Here is an 18711-nt window from a genome sequence, read left to right on the forward strand (position 1 = left end):
CGCCCCTCACCCGTCACCACGGCAACCCTGCCCCGCCCTTCGCGTCACATCGCCCGGCGGGCGCAAGCCCCGCCCTCACGGCGCTCCGATTGGTCGCTGGCCATAGCGCCATCTCGGCATAGCGCCGCCGATTGGCCGGCGCCGCTGAGACACGGGCGCGCGGTGCCCGCGGGGCGGCGGCGGCCGTTACTCATTAGCATGGCTGCGGGGCCGCCCCTCCCGCGGGCCGGCCTCGCCATTCGCGCCTATTGCCCCTGGTTCCCTCCCACAACCTCATTCCTAGCGCGAGGCGCCTCCGGGCGCCGGGACCGGGTCGAGGAGGGAGGGAGCGGCATCGCATCTTCTCTCCGTGAGGCGGCTGCGGGGTGCCCTGGTGCGGGCCGGGAAAGCAGAGCATCAGCCGCGCCCTCCTGGGCGTGCACTGTCCTCCCCCCGCCCCGCGCGGCGCCGCTGCCTCATCCCCGGGCGTGAGGGCTCGGCAGCATCGCCGCCGCCAGCGGGGGAGAGTCCCGGCACTGAACGAGGCTGGGCACGGCGGAGGGGTGACCGGGGGGCGGTGAGACGAGCTCTAGCTCCTCCGGCGTCGCGTGTCCGGGAGGGGATTCTTGAGAAGACGTTTTATATATTGTTTTTTTCCGGTTTCGGAACCTCTGTCCAGGCTCCTGTGGCAGCCTGGCGAGGTGGGGCTTGTTCCTCTTCTAGGGCTCCTTGTTTTTCCATTGAAATCTCCCCACCTTCCAGCGAAAAGGAAATCACCTCTTTTCTATAGATACATTTTATCATCCCTTCCACGAAACCCTATTTTCGGCAGCATCCATCTGCGGCGAAGCTTTGGAGCAACCGAGATCGGTGACCCTCATGATGTGGACCTTTCTGGGTATCGCCTCCTTCATTTACGTGTATAAAAAGTGTGGAGACCTCATGACTTATGCCAATAAGGAGGTGCTGCTCTCCGTGCTGGTGTTTTTCTCGCTCGGCTTGGTGCTCTCGTACAGGTACCACTTCAGGGGGCCCAGGCAGCGGCAGCAGCAGAAGCAGAAGTCGCACCTGGGGGTGCTCTCCGATGTGCTTTCGGCTTTGCCGCTGGTTGGCTTCTTCTGGGCCAAACCCACCCCGACGTCTCAACAAGTTGAACAGCCCAAATCCAGAAAGGTAAGTTGGATTCAGACGCGGCACGTGAGGTGAAAAGTCCTGCTGCTCTTCCCTCTGGCCACTGACCCTCTGCCCTGGTGAGGGAAAAGAGCTAAGAAGGGGGTGGACAGGGTTTGGCTTTAGGTGCTGGATGTTTGATTTATCATACTTTGTGTCAGTTTTGGATGGCAAAAGAAAAAGTGAAACTTATTTAAGTGGTAGACATGGGGTTTTCTAGCATCAAAACAAATATATTTTAAGAAAGATTTGGAGTAAAAGAGTATCGTAGTAGCAGAAAAACATCTTCAGTTGCCAGTCTGTTGTAGTGATGAAGGACTGGAGAATCTCTCCTGTGAGGAGAGGCTGAGTGACTGTCCAGCCAGGAGAGCAGAAGACTGTGTGTAAATAACTGAAGGGAGTGTGCAAAGAAGGCTTTTTCCATCAGTGCCTGGTGACAGGATGAGAGGTGCTGAGCACAGTCTGAAACAGAGGATGTTTGCTCTGAGCATTAGAAGGCACTATTTACTGTCAGGGTGACTAAGAACTGGAACGTTCCCAGAGAGGTGGAAGAGTCTCCATCCTTGGAGGTATCCAAAACAGGGCCCAGGCCAGTCTGCTCTGACCCTGCTTGAACAGGGGCTTTGGACCCCATGATGTCCAGAAACCCTTTCCAACTTCTGCCATTCTGTAACTCTTTGATGAGCTTCCTAAAATTTACGGATGAAACACATTTGCAGATAGAGTTACTGGGAAATGATTGCTGACCTATTGCTTGTACAATAGGTGTGGGACCTGCTCAGATAGTCAGTCTGTTCCCTTGAGCCCATCATGAGCCCTGTGGAACAAGTGGAGAGCTGTGCCTGAAGCTTAGCTGGAGTCCTGCCATCCAAGACTATGAACTGGCCATAGATATCCAGTACATCTGTGGTCAGCACTATTTGGCTACTTTCCTGTCTACTTCTGGGCAATTTCACATGAGTGCTGACCCCTCACACAGAAATACATGAAACGGGTTTTGGCTGCAAGTCAAAGGTTTTTTATTTTTATTTTATTTTTCTCTTCAAGCCTGCCTTTACCAATTTCTTCTGTTACTTGAATTCAGATAGTTAGTTTAGCACTCTGCTGCTGTGTTGTAGATATAAACATGACACCAGGCCACTAAAAATTCTGGTGTCAGTGTGTTTCACTGATGCAATCGTATTTTACCAATGTCAGCACTGCAGTGCTGAGGCATTTGTGAAAGACTGAATTAAACTCTCATCTACCAGCTGGAGAAATGATTTGCAGCTTTGCAGTGGAGTTGCCCTTAAAATTATTTTTCACTTTGAAATGAATGTGATTAGGTGCTGTTGGGAAGTTCTGTAACAGAGCTGATTTAAGATACCAGTTTCTATATTAACTGGTGTCCAGTCCAATATATGTCAATTCTTAACATCTTTAAATGTAGATTAATGGTGATTTTGCTTATACTTTTAGATGTTACATGAGTTTTCATTTCAGGACTACTTCTTGAAAGCATTTCCCAGGCAGCTGCTTCTGCTGTCACTTTTTCATTCTGAATATTACCATAAGTTGCTGTTTGGTTAGGTAGGTTCAATTTAGAGTATAATTTAAAAGGAGTGTGTTTTCCAGAGAAATACATTTTCCAGTAAATCTAATATCTTTTTCATTAAAAAGTGCTAAGGCCGCCATGCTAGAGTGGTTCACTGGTGTGAAGATATCAGTCTTACTTTATAGGACAAGAATATGGGACAGCCTTTTCTTACTGCCTTCTATAGCAGCTTTCAGTCTCTGACAGTTTTATTTGTGCTTTGTCTTGGATCAGCAGGGCAGATTTTAGCCAGGGTCTTGATTTGCAGCAGTGTTGGTTTTTCTTTTCTCTACTTGTTGTGCTTGTGTTGCCTTGTAGAGTATGACACATTCAATTTTGGACAAAACTAAACTGCAAGATGCCTTCCAACTACCAATGCACCCTCAGTACCCTGGCTAAAAGTAGAGCTGCTCCAAAGTCAGCCCTCTTGACAAGAGGGCTCATAACAAGAAGACCTCTTGTTATGGTAAATATCCGTTGGCACATGTAACTTTGTTGGCTTTGTTTTCTAAAGGGTAAAAGAGAAGTGAACTTCTCAGATGTGTATCTGACAGAGACCACTCCAAATACAACATTGTCACCCCAATATGATCCAGAAATTATCATTGTGGGATCAGGTGTCCTTGGTTCTTCCTTGGCCACGGTGCTTTCAAGAGATGGAAGGAAGGTGACTGTGATAGAGAGGGATCTGAAAGAACCTGACAGGATAGTTGGAGAATTGCTGCAGCCTGGAGGATTCAATGCTCTTCGAGACTTGGGTCTTGAAGGTGGGTACATTTCAAAGTGTAAATAGATCTGTAACACAAGAGTTGCTACACTCAACAATGTATTTAGTAAAAGCATGCCTAGAGGAAAAATTAGGAAAACATTATCTGCCCTTAACATTGAAATAAAATCACTTGTGTATTTCCAGTTTGCTATTCTGAAAATACTCTTCTTTCAACATGTCTATTTTGTTTAAGAAAATTGGACCCTGTGTAAAGAAATGCCTTTAATAAATAATTAGGCTTGCTTTAAGACTTGTTTTAACTCATCTGTGGCTTTTATCTTGCAGATACAGTAGAAGGTATTGATGCTCAAATAGTAAATGGTTACATAATTCATGATCTAGAGAGCAAATTGGAGGTTGAGATTCCTTATCCAACATCTGAAGATGGACGCGTGGCCAGTGGAAGATCTTTTCATCACGGCCAGTTTATCATGGGCCTCCGAAGGGCAGCTATGGCAGAGCCCAAGTGAGTCACTGTGAAAGCACAGTTGGGATCCAGAGATTCGGAAGCATTGTTCCCATCATTTCCATGAGATTCCTTAACCATTTCCCAGCCCAGAGGGCTGTGATGAACAAGAGTGACAGAACGTGGTAGCTAGAGTTACTCATTCTGCTCTCTGTAGACAAGTTCGTAAGTTACATACACATCATATATATATCACACTTTGGGACAACTTAATCTTTAAGGAAGTATGGGCTTTGATATTAGGCAAGATATTTGCTCATCTGTGTGAGAGAACGGTTCACAGGTGAAGGGTTGATTCTCTTCTGCTGATTCTTGGGTTTGGCATTTTACCAGAAGGAGTGACCTCTTCTTGGTGAGCAGTGCACAGAAATTCTTTAGACAAGGCATGAGTGGCAAATCTGGCACTATTTGTTAGATCACAGAGTGGTTTGGGTTAGAAGGGATGACCTTTGAAGGTCAGGTAGTCCAACCCTCCTGCACTGGGCAGTAGCATGTAGCTTTTCCACTGATGTAATCAGTGATGATAGAAATCAATCGTTTACATTTGTATGTTGTTTTGCTTTCTTTTTTGACAACAAGAAGTAAGCCAAAGTAACTAAAAAGGAGCATTAAACGGAAGTAGCTCTTTTCAGTTAATAATTTGTATGTTTCAGAATTTTGAAGACAATTTCTTTTCATAATTAAAAGAAAAAAATTGGTGTTTTCTCCTAACTGTTTCCTTTCTTCTATAAAGGAGATGAGAAGTAAACTTCTATTGAAATAGAATAGATTCTAGGTGCTGCTTTCTATGTGGTATTTTTTTTGTATTGTCTTTTTTTCCCCCCCTAAATAATTTTTTACCCATGGAATATCATAATGCCATATGTCCCTTTACAAGGGACATATGGCATTATATTTTTACCTAACATCTTTATTCTGAGCTGGAAAAATGCTTTCTCCTTTCTTATTTGTTATATCATATGAATTACTAAAAGTGGCACTAAAGATAGCAGCTCTGTAGTACAGTTAAAATTAATGGTGACAGTGTTCATTAGCTAGCTCTGAAAGCTAAAGCCTTCTTGAGGCTTTAAGTTCAATGAAATTTGGGCATCTGAGTGCTCAGCTTGTGGGAAGAACCCCAGTAGCTGTACACAGTCTTTGAAACAAAATCTTGCAAAAATCATGTTTGTGACTTAAATGAAATTCTTTCCAATTTTACACACACTCCTGAATGTTTGTTTTGTGTATGCTTGCTTGCCATTTAATTTGTGGCATAGAAAACTGCATGTTTATGTGCAGTGAAAGATCAAGAACTCTTAATAGTGCCAGGAGATTTTGGGTTTTATTACAACGCTTTTGAAGATATAGGGGATAATTATTACTGATTAGTATGTCCTCTATAAGCTCTAGGCAATATGAATGTATTTCAGAGAAGTAGTTATTTTTGCAGCAGAAAGAGGTAGGGCATCATTGGTTTATAAACTAATTATATAGAATTATAAACTCACTTATAGTGGATGAGAACAAAAAGTGAGCGCTTGGTTTCTTTTATAGCTGTCATTTCAGTTACTTTAGAGCTGATAGGATCTGGAGGACTCTGAATCCCTGGCATGCTGCTGCAGTCCCTTGGTGTTGAGGTTTCTGTGGAGTGCTTGCTCATAACCGTTCATATTTTGATACAGCCAATGTGCCTGTTTCCTGTCAAATTAAGCCAGTCATGAGCTGCTCTGAAATGTCTGTGCTGGATGCCAGGGAAAATAAAACATTAATTGAGATGCTTCTATTTCTTTCAAGAGCCTAAAATAGCTAGCTGTTGTATTCTCACATGCACCTTTAGCTCAGTTCTTAAAGTTGTGGGATTCCATCTGGATATGGAATATTTGCAAGAGATTCAAAGTGTCCTATTTCAAGCCACTAAGTCTGAAGTGCTGTGATCAGATCTAACAGCTCAGACCAATAAAGAATATAAGTTTAGAGAGATTTAATTCCTGAACTCAAAATAGCTCTGGTTGGGAGATAGAAGCAGGGGATGCTCCACTCAAACATAAATGTTAGCAGAACTTTAAAAGCATAAATAGATAAAAACCAGAACTCTCTCCCAAATTCCTGAGGTGACAAACTAGATATCTGTCCTAAACAGGTTAGGTTAGTTTGGACTGCTCTGAGAATTATGTGCCTGAATTTTATCTAGTGTTCATGTTAAGGGTTTAAGTGCTGCTGATCCTGCTCTTCAGTTCTCCTCAGAGTTAGTTCTCACCTGCACTGTCAGCCATTCCTAGCTTTTAGCAGTGACGACTCAGGCAGCTCCCTGATTTCTGACCATTATTAGGTGTGAAACTCCTCTCAGCATCTCTCACAGGGCCATGGGGCACAGCTGGGGACTCTACTAAGTGGCAGGATGTTTATGATAAACAGTACGGTCTTTAGAATATTCAGTTATCAAACCAAAGGTGAAATTTATGACCAACACTTTTTGACATTTAATGTGGCTTCAGAAAGTGTTCAAGAACTTCTTTTTTCTTTTTTTTTTTTTTTTTTTTGCAAAATTTAAATCATGTTGGCAGAGACAACACTGTTGAAAATTTGGTTTTCTATCTATGTCTAGTGCCTTGAAATGCTGGCATCATTAATCCTCTTCTGTTTTAACCCCCCTGTTTCATTTCAGTGCAAAGTTCATTGAAGGGACTGTGTTACAGTTACTTGAGGAAGATGACTGTGTTGTGGGTGTTCAGTACAAGGACAAAGAAACTGGAGACATTAAGGTAAGAGCTTTCTGTTACATTGTTAAACTGTTGAGAAATTGAGGGTTGCTTTATATATATAATTTTTTTAAAGCTTGTATTTTAGAGCACTGGTACAGAAATAATGTAGTTATCAAGAAAGCCAAAGATTCAATAAAGGGAGATTATTTTCTTGTGCATACAGTCTGGGAATATGGGAATTCTTGTTATAATTTCTTATGAAGCTTCTGTTTCCGTTTCTCTGGAGAATTCAGTTCATTATTTGTTTCATTTTTTTAAATATGTCTGGAGTTTAAAATCTTTTGAGAGTTCCTGGTGAAAGAACAATATATTAAGATTTGTGCTTCAGCTGTGTGTAGTGGTCTGCATTTCCATGTATACTTCCACCATCTAGTGAGGGACTGAGAATGAAAAAGTTACTTTTTGATAGTGAAAGATCTGTCTTGTCATTTCTTGGATGACAGAAAGAGAATTTTGGCATATTTTTAATGCTAAACTGCTGGCTAAATGCTATGAAACTGTGTGGACTTAGGAGAGACCAGTTTGGGTGGAACTCCAGTACTGGAGTTCTGGATATGCTGCCTATTCTCCAGAAAAACCAAATTTGTGATCTTCTTTATGGACTTTGAAGTTCCTTTGTTGCCTAAAGTTACATAGATGTACTCTGATGGGAAAGATGGGAATCTGCCTATGCTGTGCTCCCCTCCTTACTAGATGGAGAAAGTTCCTGAGTAGCTGGAAGATCCTGCTCTGATCTCTAAGATCAGAAGTCTCTAACATCTTTCCTTCTCTAAGTCATTTCGAAATGGGACTGGTGGCACAGAACCAAATAAATAGGAGAGAGCCTTTTAAAAGTATTTGCCAAAGCTTAGGGGAGCAAGCTGGTTTTAGACTGTCCTCAGGCAAGTGCCATTTCAGGCACTTAACGGCTAAGTGCTGCAACAGAGCAGAGAAGTAACAACATCCTTGACCCCTCTTGAGGTAGCTGGAGGAGGAGTGAGTTCCAGGTCTGTTCCTTGGTCTGTCTTAGCTGCCATGTAATATGAATGAAACTGTATTAGGAAATCACTCTAGGAGACTAAGCCACTGAATCACGGGTATGGGAAAGACAGGGAGTTTGGAGACAAGGAGGATTTTTTTGCAGGGAGAAGGGTGTTTGTTGGGATTTATTTCCCAAATTCAGTTGGCTTTATCCTCCAGGAACATAGAAGTGTGTTTTTTTTTTATTTTGTTTGAGGTGTAGAAGGAGAACGTGCATATTTGTTTCTAGTTCTGTTTTTAAGCTTCACACAGTTAGGGATGTTATTGTTGTAATTTTAAGTGTGACTTATTTGAACACTGGGTGACCAGTGTTCTAGCCTGCATCTCCTGAAAGTCTGGATGTTGTTCTAAAGGCCTTAAGTTTCCTGTCTGTATGCTGGGGATAAACAAATTTGTGTTTTGCACTGAATGCTGAAGTTCTGTGACTGGAAAGAGCTGTTTCATTTGCTGGCTTAGATCTCCTTTGATTTTAGAAATTTAGTATATAAGAAATTTCTATTAAACATTTCTGTGTTTTCCTATCTGTGAGTTTTGACAGCTAGGAAGCTCTTAGCTGAATAAAAACCCCAAACTCAAGCCTGTTTACATTCCTTATCCTGCTTTTATGAAGACAATAGGCTGTGTTTTGTATGTGTTTTTCTGTTCTTTCCATCCGACATTCTCCACCACATTACTTCTGAGATTTTTATTAAATGAGGTTCAAATTAGCCAGTATGCTAAAGGTCAACTTAGTAATTTTTTCAAAACTAGGCAACTGAATAGACTCAAGGTTAATTGTGTTGACTGTGGAAGAATTGTAGCATGAGTGTTCTACTCATTAGACAGCAGGAAACTGATATGGACAGATGACTTTGGTCTAATTGCAGGAAAAATGAGAGCTTGCAGCCATCCAAGCTAGGAATCCATAGGAAAGAAGTGAATCCATAGTAGAGGTAACTCTGCTCAGAAGGTCACTTCTATAAGCACAGACACATAAAACATGTTTTACCTTACTCACATCTACTGTCATCTCATTTTGTCCAACTTCTCTTCATACAGCAAAAGATGTTGAGGTTTGTGTGACCAAGTGGAGTCAGACTTGGAGATCCTTGTGAGTCCCCTCCAGCTCAGAATATTCTCTGATTTTATGAATTCACTCCAATGCTGGTGGCAACTGCTCATAGAGGAACTCCTCACAGAGTGACTCACCCATACAATAGTAAAAGATTTCCTAGGAGTACTAACGAAACACAGTGTGCTTTTTTTGCCTTAACTTATAAACTGAAAGCTTAAAAGGAGAAATACTTTTTACTGCTTATGCCAAGCAGGTGAAATCACTGAAAGTTAAGGACTAATGCTTATGGTAAATCTGTTGTCATTTGGAGTTCAGTCACTGACCATATTGACACTGAGAAAGCTGTAGATAGAAGGAAACACCTACCTTTAGATGCTTCCTAGTATAATAATGTTGTTATATGATGATAAAAGTAAAAGGCATAAAAGTACATTTTAGTAACTGGAATTATTTGCTTATGTTTGAGAAGAATGTATGTGTTAAACATTAAGAATTTATACAGATCTTCAGCTGAACCTGATCAGTTTACTCAGATTTGTATTTTGTCCATATATATATACACACACACACACTGTTTGTCTAGTTCCTAAGTAAATTTGGAACTGCTCACAGCTCCCTGTGTGGTCTTTTAAAGAAGAGCCTATGTGCTTACAACTTGTCAGTCTGTTACACTTTGGTTTGGTTTTCTTTAGCTGCTTATACATAGTTCTTTAATTTGAAATTCTTTTTTGTTTTCTTTTTTCTTCTTCCTTCTTTTTTCTGAGGATTACAGCCTGAAGGGAGCAAATACTCCTCTTTGTTGTATTTTTTAATCCAAGTTTCTACACAGTTCCCATAGCTGTGTTTTCTAAAAAAGCTATTTGTTAGATCAGCTTGTGTAGCAAATAGATAAGTATGAATACCAGGAAGGCAAACCCCACAGTATTTCTTAATACCTATGCTGGGAATTGCTTCTCATTGTTCTGTAGCAAAATTGGTGGTGTCTTATCTTTATTTTTAATTTCTGCTGCAGGAACTTCATGCTCCACTTACAGTTGTAGCTGATGGACTTTTCTCCAAATTCAGGAAGAACTTGATATCCAGCAAAGTTACTGTTTCCTCCCATTTTGTTGGTTGCATTTTGAAGGTAACTTTAAGAAAAATACTATATAAACCACTATGCTGTTGCTGAAGGTGAGGTACCTTGTAACCCCTATGAACATTTGCCTTCAGGACCTACAAACTTCAAGAGAGAAGGTGGTGTCCTGGTTTTGGACTGGGAATCTGGGTTGGTAGCTGGGTGGATGGAGAGTCCAGGTAGAAATCCTGTCTGGTTCTTTCACTCTGTGTCTGCTGCATTAACTGATGCATTAACAGCAAAAATAATTAAGGGAGAATGAACTAAAGCTAGCAGAATTTTCACTAGATTGGGAACACTGACTCGTAGGAACTCCAGTACTTTTTGGGTCTCTAATCCCTTTAGCACTGCCCAAGTTTGTCTACTTTTGGAATCTCTTATAAGACCTCATTAGATAGGGCCCTGTGATTCATCTTCAGTTGGTGTCTCCAAGTAGTTATATTTAGACTAGTGGATTTCTTTCCCTCCCCCCACTTTCTTTATGAAAAGAAAACAAAATTATCTTACTGAAAACTACTACATTGATTATGTTACAGGTTTTTAATGGCATATATTAAATCTTGGTGAAGCATTCAATGGAAATGGATAAGTTAGTGATTCTAGTAAATGTTAAAATTTATTGGCCAAAGAATTGTTGCTACACTGAAATTCAGAACTTTCTTTTTGAAAACACTTCTTCATTTAAAAGAATAATAACACAAGCTTAGTATGATAGAGGATTTTATTTTAAAGTGTTTTAGAAAATTATTTTGTATGTCTGATGTTCAGTACCCTTTCATTAATCAGTCTCAATCTTTCTCCCCCTTATTTTCTTTTTAAGGATGCATCACAGTTTAAAGCTAATTATGCTGAACTTGTTTTAGCTAAAACGAGTCCAGTGCTAATCTATAAGATTTCTTCAACTGAAACTCGGGTCCTTGTTGATATTCGAGGGGAAATGCCAAAAAATTTAAAAGAGTACATGATTGAGACTATTCATCCACAACTACCTGGTAAGTCTGGAAAGACTTCTTGAGAATTGTCACATTTAAATATGTCAAAAAAAAGGAGACACATTTAATTGAATTGATAGAACTATGTGGCTTTTTCCATGTGCACAGTCACAATTTCAGGAGCCATTTACCCTTCTTTGGTTCCACACAACACACAGAAGTTTGTTCAGCTCACATCTGTGAGGTCAGCAATTCAGGATTGTATAAAACTCCAGTGTCCCCAGCACAGGAAGGACACTGACTTGTTGCAATGAGTCCAGAAGAGGCCACCAAGTTGACCAGAGGGATGGAGGGCCCCTCCTATGAGGAGAGGTTCAGAGAGTGGGCTTTGTTCAGTCTGGAAAAGAGAATGCTTTGGGGAAACCTGATTGTGGCCTTCCAGTGCATGAAGGGAATCTACAAGAAAGATGGGGCAGAGCTATTGACATGGGCACCAGGACAAGGGGGAATGAGTTCAGATAGAGAGTAGGTTTAGATTAGATATTAGGAACAAATTATTTACTGTGAGGGTGGTGAGGCACTAAAACAGGTTGCTCGGGGAGGTTTTGGTTGCCACATCCCTGGAGATGTTCAAGGACAGGTTGGATGGGGCTCTGAGCAGTCTGGTCTAGTGGAAGTGTCTCTGCCCATGGCAGGGGAGTTGGTACTGCATGATCTTCAAGGTCCCATTCCAACCCACACCATTCTATGACTCTGTGAAATCTCAAAGGGATTAAAATTAATTGTGTACAAATTATTTGTGTCTTTCTCTAACTACTGTAACTAAAATATTTGGTTGTTGCAGATCATTTAAAGGAACCATTCTTAATAGCAGTTCAGAATGATCGTTTAAGGACTATGCCAGCCAGCTTCTTGCCTCCCTCAGCTGTAAACAAGAAAGGTGGGTATTATGAAATAAAAGGAAGAAAAAAGGCATTATAAGCATCCTCTGGGCCATAGGACTTTGTTGTCTTGGATGTATATTTGTTGTTCAATATAACTGTCTCATAAACCTTCTATAAAAAATAATATTTTGAAAATGTGTACCTTGGGCAAAATTTAACTGGAATGTTTACATTGACACCAGATGTTAAGTCAATGCCTGCTTTATCTGTAAGTTTAATTTACTCAGTTGCTCAAGCGTATACAAGTGTGGCCTTTCTAAGAAAAAATGGTAAAAAATTAAAGAAATTAATTTTAAAAGTGTGTTCTTTGACACATAAACAGGCATACCTGTAAGGAAAAAATACTGACCTTGATTATCTTAAAGCTGTTTTAAGCCTTTTAATTTAAAGACATACTTTGTGGGTTTTGGTTTTTATTTTCTAGTTGTTATACATGTTATTTTTTGGTGGGAATGAATTCTTAGTAAGTTCGATGATTTTTTTTTTTTTTTTTTTTTTTTTTTTTTTAATAGAGGATTTGAATTTTAAGATTCCCTAGGGGTTGTGCAGTATCCTATTGTTTTTTCTCTTCTACCTAGGTGTTCTTCTTTTAGGAGATGCATATAATATAAGACACCCTCTAACAGGTGGAGGAATGAGTGTTATTTTAAATGATGTTAAAATATGGAGAAGTTTGCTCCAGGATATCCCAGACCTTTATGAAGATGCTGATATTCTTAAGGTGATCCTTTATCTTGGACTTATTTTAGACAGTTTCTGCTGCGATTCAGTGACACACTTCTAAGTTTTATGCAACTCAGGGACAAGTAAGTTTTTGGTGAGGCACAGCAGTTTTCAAAGCTTTGGCTAGGATAACCAGATATCAGGCATTCACCAGTGGAGCTGTGGTCTTTAACTGCTGTGCTGTGTGGCAAGAGGCAGTTTGAAGACTTTGCACACTGACCTGCTGTGTTTTACTTAAGGAGACTGATGTGCTGTGTCTAGTCAGGATGCTTTGCTGGGATAACCTGATATTCCCATTTTAATAGGGCATTTTTAACCAGATTGATTCTAAATGTGGTGGGTTTGAACCATTACTCTTGTGTGAGTGGAACTTGGACAGTAATGTGCTTGTGTACCCGGTCTTTCAGGAGACATCTCAGCCTCCACTGGCCTCTTGCCTGCTGCATTAATCTGAGTAGTAAATTAGAAGGGATCCTTCTTTCCCAGGATCTGCTCCATCAGTGTTCATGCAAGGTTTATTTTTTATGTGATACTTAGTCCCAAAGTTCTGATGAGTAGATAATAAGATTTATTTATTTGTTTACTGTTTTTAACAGGGCTAGGCATTTTGTCTTGGCTAAATTACAGGTAGTATAATTGTAGACTACAAGTAGATGATTGCAGAAGTGTATATGAAAATTGAGAAGCACTTATAGGATCCCTGAATGCCAGGACAGTTCAGGACTTACCTGAACTTGTCTTACCACATGCAGACACTTTTATAGCAGCTAGTCGCCTGAGACTTGGTCATTTTCTGTTAATTACCAGTCAGTTGAGGGAACTAGCTGAGCATTATCCTTCAAGTTTTAGCTGTATCCCAGACACCCCCTGTAGGATGAGAAACATGTTCTGGAACTACCTTTTCCCCCACGATATTTAAGGTAAGGGAAACGTGGATAGCTGGTTCAACAAGTTTTTGAAATTCTTTAATGACCTAGCTTGGAATCAATCTAGCATATCAGTAAATCCCTTCTACAGGTCCATGAGCATGACTCTTGCCGCTTCACCTCTTTGGGAATCTTTTGAATGTTCCTTTGTATTTACTGACAGAAAGATTTCTTTTTCTTATTTTTTTTTCAGGCTAAAAGAACATTTTACTGGTCAAGAAAAAAATCTCATTCTTTTGTAGTGAATGTTCTTGCCCAGGCACTTTATGAGCTCTTTGCTGCCACAGATGGTAAATATATCTTAAAGTTAACCTCTGATTAATTATAACTTGGTAAATAAATATGACTGGGAAGGGGATGTCCGTGTCTGTGTGTGTATGTATGTATGTATGTTGTTATATATTGAAAATATATCGATCAAAGAATTTTAATGAGTTTTCTTGTGTTCTCTGCCTAGTTTCTTAGACAGAGTTTTATTGGTGTGAAGGCAAGTCTGGAGTTAGGACTGAATAACAAACCAAAGAAAAACTCCAAAGAAAACAATAGTCAGTTAATACAAAAATATGTAGATATTCTGTAATTTATACACTTTGTATAAATAAAAGCAGCCTAAAGTCCAGAACAACAGCTAGCAAAGTCCTGGATTTAATATCAGTACTGTGCATGCAGAAAAATGTTTCAGTATTTGTTGATTATATTTATTTTATTAATTTTAATTAATTTTGTAGATTCCTTGCATCAGCTAAAGAAAGCCTGTTTCCATTACTTCAGACTTGGAGGAGAATGTGTTGCAGGTCCCGTTGGATTGCTCTCAGTGTAAGTTCACTGTGCTGGCAGTGGTTATTGTGAGCCCCTGAGAGATCTGCTTTGCTCCCCATCAGGCTGCTCAGCACAGGGAGGATAGCCCACCTGAGCCTAGGTTTTAAGATTATACTGAAGGTTGGGGCTTTATTGGAAATTGTGTCTTTAAGTGCTGGTTCTTTTTATTTTTTTTTTCTTTTTTTTTTTCCCTGCATAAAAAGGGATGCTAAAAAGCTGGTGGCTCGTAGTGTAGGTGGCCCAGGAATTTGAATAAGGTAGGGAGGTCCAGAGGAGCTGGTGGAGATGTTTCTTACTTGATAAACTGAGAATAGTGTTGGGTGAGGCCTCCCATAAAAAGCTGTAAGGAACAGGGAAATCTCTAGCTAGGAAGGTGTTTGAGTGACCCCTCAGAAACTTTGAATGCACAGTAAACCCTACTACTCTGAACATAGGAGAATGTGTGCTTTTATATTTCTTTCCTTTTGGACTGAGAGCTAAAATTGAAAAGCCTGTTTAACATATTCCTCTGGGGGAAGACAAAGAGTAAGAGGTAGACAAAGACTACTAGAAATGATGAGAAAGCAGCAGTGTACATTGGCTGTGCTGTAGAAAGGAATGCAGAGTGTGGAGCAGCCCAAGAGAACCAAGTTTGTATTTTTCAGTTGAGTTGGCGGGACCAGATCTGCCTCAATCAGAAGGGGGTGTGAGATCTTGAGTGGAGATCTGTATTTGAAAAATGGAAATTTTTCAGTTCTTTCTGATGCTGTTTATTTACTAGTTGTATCTGTTTATTTTTAATGCAGGTTATCTCCCAAACCAATGGTACTGATTGGCCACTTCTTTGCTGTGGCCTTGTATGCTGTTTATTTTTGCTTTAAGTCAGAGTCCTGGATCACCACGCCTCGAGCAATTTTCAGTAGTGGAGCTATTCTTTACCGGAGCTGTTCTATAATATTTCCACTTATTTACTCTGAAATGAAGTATTTAGTCTATTAAAATCCAGGGTAAAATGACTGGAGGAAGAAAGCATGAAAATCACAATGCCTTCAAAATCTTTGGACATGTATTATTTAATATTGTATCATGGTCTCCTCAAAATGCAATTTCCTTGATAAGGTTTTAACTTAATTTTGGTTTTGTGGTTATATCCATATATATTATATGTAAATATTCTTTTCTTTGCAATTTAAGTTCAAAAAGGAGTTAGCTGTTTACAAAGACCATAATTAAGTGTTGACGTGGTAGATAATTGCCAGTTTTGACAGAATTTCTTTCCTTGCTTTATGCATTGCTGAGTGCACCACTAATATTAATAAACTGAGAAGTGAAAATTGTAAACCATATGCTGCTATTATCCTTCATGCTTTTTTCTGTTCAGTAGTTCCATAGACTTTATTACTGTGAAATAGCGTAACATTCTCGATTTGGTTATTTCATTAGGATTTGCATCTGTTCTGTTTCAGTTGCAGCTAAGATAGTGGTCTGTTGACACTTAAAAGGACACTGTAAAGGATGTCAGATCTTGATGTGTCACTATACCTTTAATTTCAGTTACTGTTGCAAGTGCCATGTTGCTCTTGTGAATTCCTTCTTTACACCAGAATTCATTTTAACAAGTAATAACCAAATCTTTGCTTTGTTGGCTACTGCAATGCACTCAGGTAGTGAAAGCACATTTTTTTGAAAATTTCTTCTTATTTCCTTTCAAAACCTTGAAAGTTTGGGGTTGTTCTCCTTGGTGTGTGTGCAACTGAACTTTAACACTGCCATGAATTGAAGCACAACAACAAACTGTATCCACTGAAACAAATTAAGTCCAGGCTATTTCCAGTAGACAGTAATCTTTAATATTACTTCTGAAAATTAATGAAAAGCACCATGAAAGTGTCCTTTTAATACTTGGAGTGTGGTGGGATTATTTTTCCTGTAGGAATTACTGCATGCTACTAAAGAGTTCATGTCTATTCCTATTGGTCACTATTCCTCTCAATGTTACTAGTGTAATTTCCTTTGCTCTTGTGCATCTGCATTTTCTCTACCTTTCTTATGATTTGTTTGGATATCACTGTATGGCTCTGCTCTTTGGCTTGCCTAAACAATCACACGTGGGTGCAGCCAGCAGTCTGGAGAGTAGTAACAGGTTTTTATTCTTCTGTACTGGTGAAACTGTGACTCTACCTTGAAAATGACAGATTGCATAAGCTGTGTATAAACATCCATTTTATCTTGGACTGTGAAAAAAAATCTGTGGAGAGACTTTATTTAGTATTTTATTTGATGGATATTTCAAATGACCTTTTCTTTTCCAGAAGCAAAAGTATGTATATTTTTCTAACCATGATCGCTTTTGATACCCTCTTGAAATGACACTCATCATGAATATGTCTGTGTTGAAACTTTAGGGTAAAGTACTAATATTTTCAAATATCATTATATATGGTAACTAAATTATGCCCCTTTAAGGGTACACAAAGTTTGCAAGATTTATACAAGTGTTTTCAAAATTTGTGACAATTTTGAAAATATTGATTAATTTTACATTTTTTATTTTTTTATATTATTTGCAGTCAGTCTCTTTAAAATCATGGATAAAAAGTCCTGAGCCAAATACACATTCTCAGCTTACCTAAATAAAAAGTTATTATATCTGTAGATTATTTTTGTTGTGTGTCTCTGGTTAAAGAGTTTTGTTAAATTCTAATTTATCTGCCTAAATTTACATATATATGTAAGGACTTTTTCCTTTCTTGTCCTGAATTCAGTGCCTGGTTAAGTGTCTTGATCAGGGTAGCAATCACTTATTGGCGGTTGCTGGGGGAGAGACTGATGGGTGTGTGTGTGTGTGTGTGTGTGTAAGAAGGATCAGCCTGAAAATACAACCATGAGATGGCTGTGTGCCTTGTTGTCAGGGCAAGAGGAAAGGCTTACTTTGAATTATCAGACAGGGTGGGATTGTTGGGACACAGAGCACACAGAGCAACACAGGATGGAGCTTCTGGCTGATATTGCTGGTGAGCTGGTCTTTAGTACATGGGCTGGGTGCCTACTCCAGCTGGTGGTGGCCCACCGACTCTGCCCCAGAGAAGAGCTGCAGGGCAGAATTTCAAGCTGTGTTCTGTGGTCCCTGACTGCAGTTATTTTCTCATGGATGCAGAGGGATGTTGGGTGGTGGTGGTGAAGTCATGAGAAAAGCAGTTCTTGAGTCAGCTGAGACTAAGAAGAGTAAAGCTGGCAGTGAGTAATGTCCATAGGTAAAACAGCCAAAAATGGAATCCAAGAGCGCCTAGTGCTAAGCCACAGCATGCAGCAGATGCTCTAAGAGTCCTGATTTTCATTCTCTACACCTATATGGCACAAAGCAGCATGTAAGGAAGGTTTTGTCACAGGCACGATTCAGAATCTGAGAGGAGCAGAATGCAGGCATGTTTGATGCAACTTGTGAGTTGTCTATTTTCTAACTCTGAAGATGTTAGAAAAGAGACAAAGGATTTCTACACTGCAACATTTAAGGCAATGATGTACCGTTAGGTAGGTGTTGTGGGCACAAGGAGATAGGAGTTGTGGGACATGGTTATCCCTCTCTTCCAGGACTGGTGCAGCTGCAGCTGCTGGAAAGGGTAGAGGGAGGAAGAGAAGTAGCTACATACTGGTGGGTTTGTAAATGTTCACATGGTGCAGGACTATGAAAACTTGTAGTGGAAAGAGGAGACTGATCGTATAATGGAATCATAGAGTCATTAACTTTGGAATAGACTGCCAAAATCAAGTCCAAGCTTTGACTGAACACTACTATGTCAACTAAACCATAGCACTAAATTCCATGTCCAGTTGCTTTTTGAACATGGGTGGTGAGTCCACACTTGCCTGAGCAGCCCATTCCAGTGCATAACCACCCTTCCAGTGAAAAAACGCTTCCTGATGCACAACATGAACTGCACCTGGCACAGCCTGAAGCCATTTCCTCTTTCCTGTCACTGATTGCTTGGGAGAGGAGACAGGCCCTGACCTGGCTCCAGCCTCCTTCCAGGCAGTTGTAGAGAGTGATAAGGTCCCTCTTGAGCCTCCTTTTCTCCAGGCTAAACACCCCCTGCTCCCTCAGCACCTCCTCACAATATTTGTGCTTCAGACCTTTCCCAGCTCCATTGCCTTCCCTGGGCCCACTCCAGCACCTCAGTGTCCTTCTTGCAGTGAGGGGCCTGAGACTGGACACAGGATTTGGCTGCTGCACTGGGGTAGGTGGGAAAGGTGTGTGGAGCATGCTGCCTGCACTGGCTTTCCATGTGTAAACTGTGACCTTTGCTACTTCAAAGGCTGCTCACATCTCCACCAACCATCTCTATGTGTTGGTCTTTGCTGCAATACTGTTGGTGCTTATGGGTTGTTTTGTGCCAGTAGGGTATTAATTTACTGTTGGGTCATAGTCCTTGTACATACTGCTCTTTGAAACCAGCTTGTGTATTCTGGAAAAAAGTGAAATCCATTCAATCCAGAATAAA

The 18711-nt window shown here is 40.3% G+C and overlaps 1 protein-coding gene across 1 annotated transcript; it reads left to right on the forward strand.

Moving 5' to 3' along the window:
* The first annotated feature begins 359 nt into the window (after positions 1-359).
* Positions 360-16867, forward strand: SQLE (squalene epoxidase). The gene is made up of 11 exons (XM_059866825.1): positions 360-1152; positions 3237-3489; positions 3777-3957; positions 6602-6698; positions 9785-9898; positions 10710-10881; positions 11666-11761; positions 12344-12486; positions 13608-13704; positions 14143-14230; positions 15019-16867. The coding sequence occupies exons 1-11, from the start codon at positions 859-861 to the stop codon at positions 15209-15211; spliced, it is 1728 nt and encodes a 575-aa protein (XP_059722808.1). The 5' UTR covers positions 360-858; the 3' UTR covers positions 15212-16867.
* Positions 16868-18711: the final 1844 nt, after the last annotated feature.

This window comes from Haemorhous mexicanus, chromosome 1, assembly GCF_027477595.1.
Source record: "Haemorhous mexicanus isolate bHaeMex1 chromosome 1, bHaeMex1.pri, whole genome shotgun sequence".
In the NCBI taxonomy this organism is placed as follows: Eukaryota; Metazoa; Chordata; class Aves; order Passeriformes; family Fringillidae; genus Haemorhous; species Haemorhous mexicanus.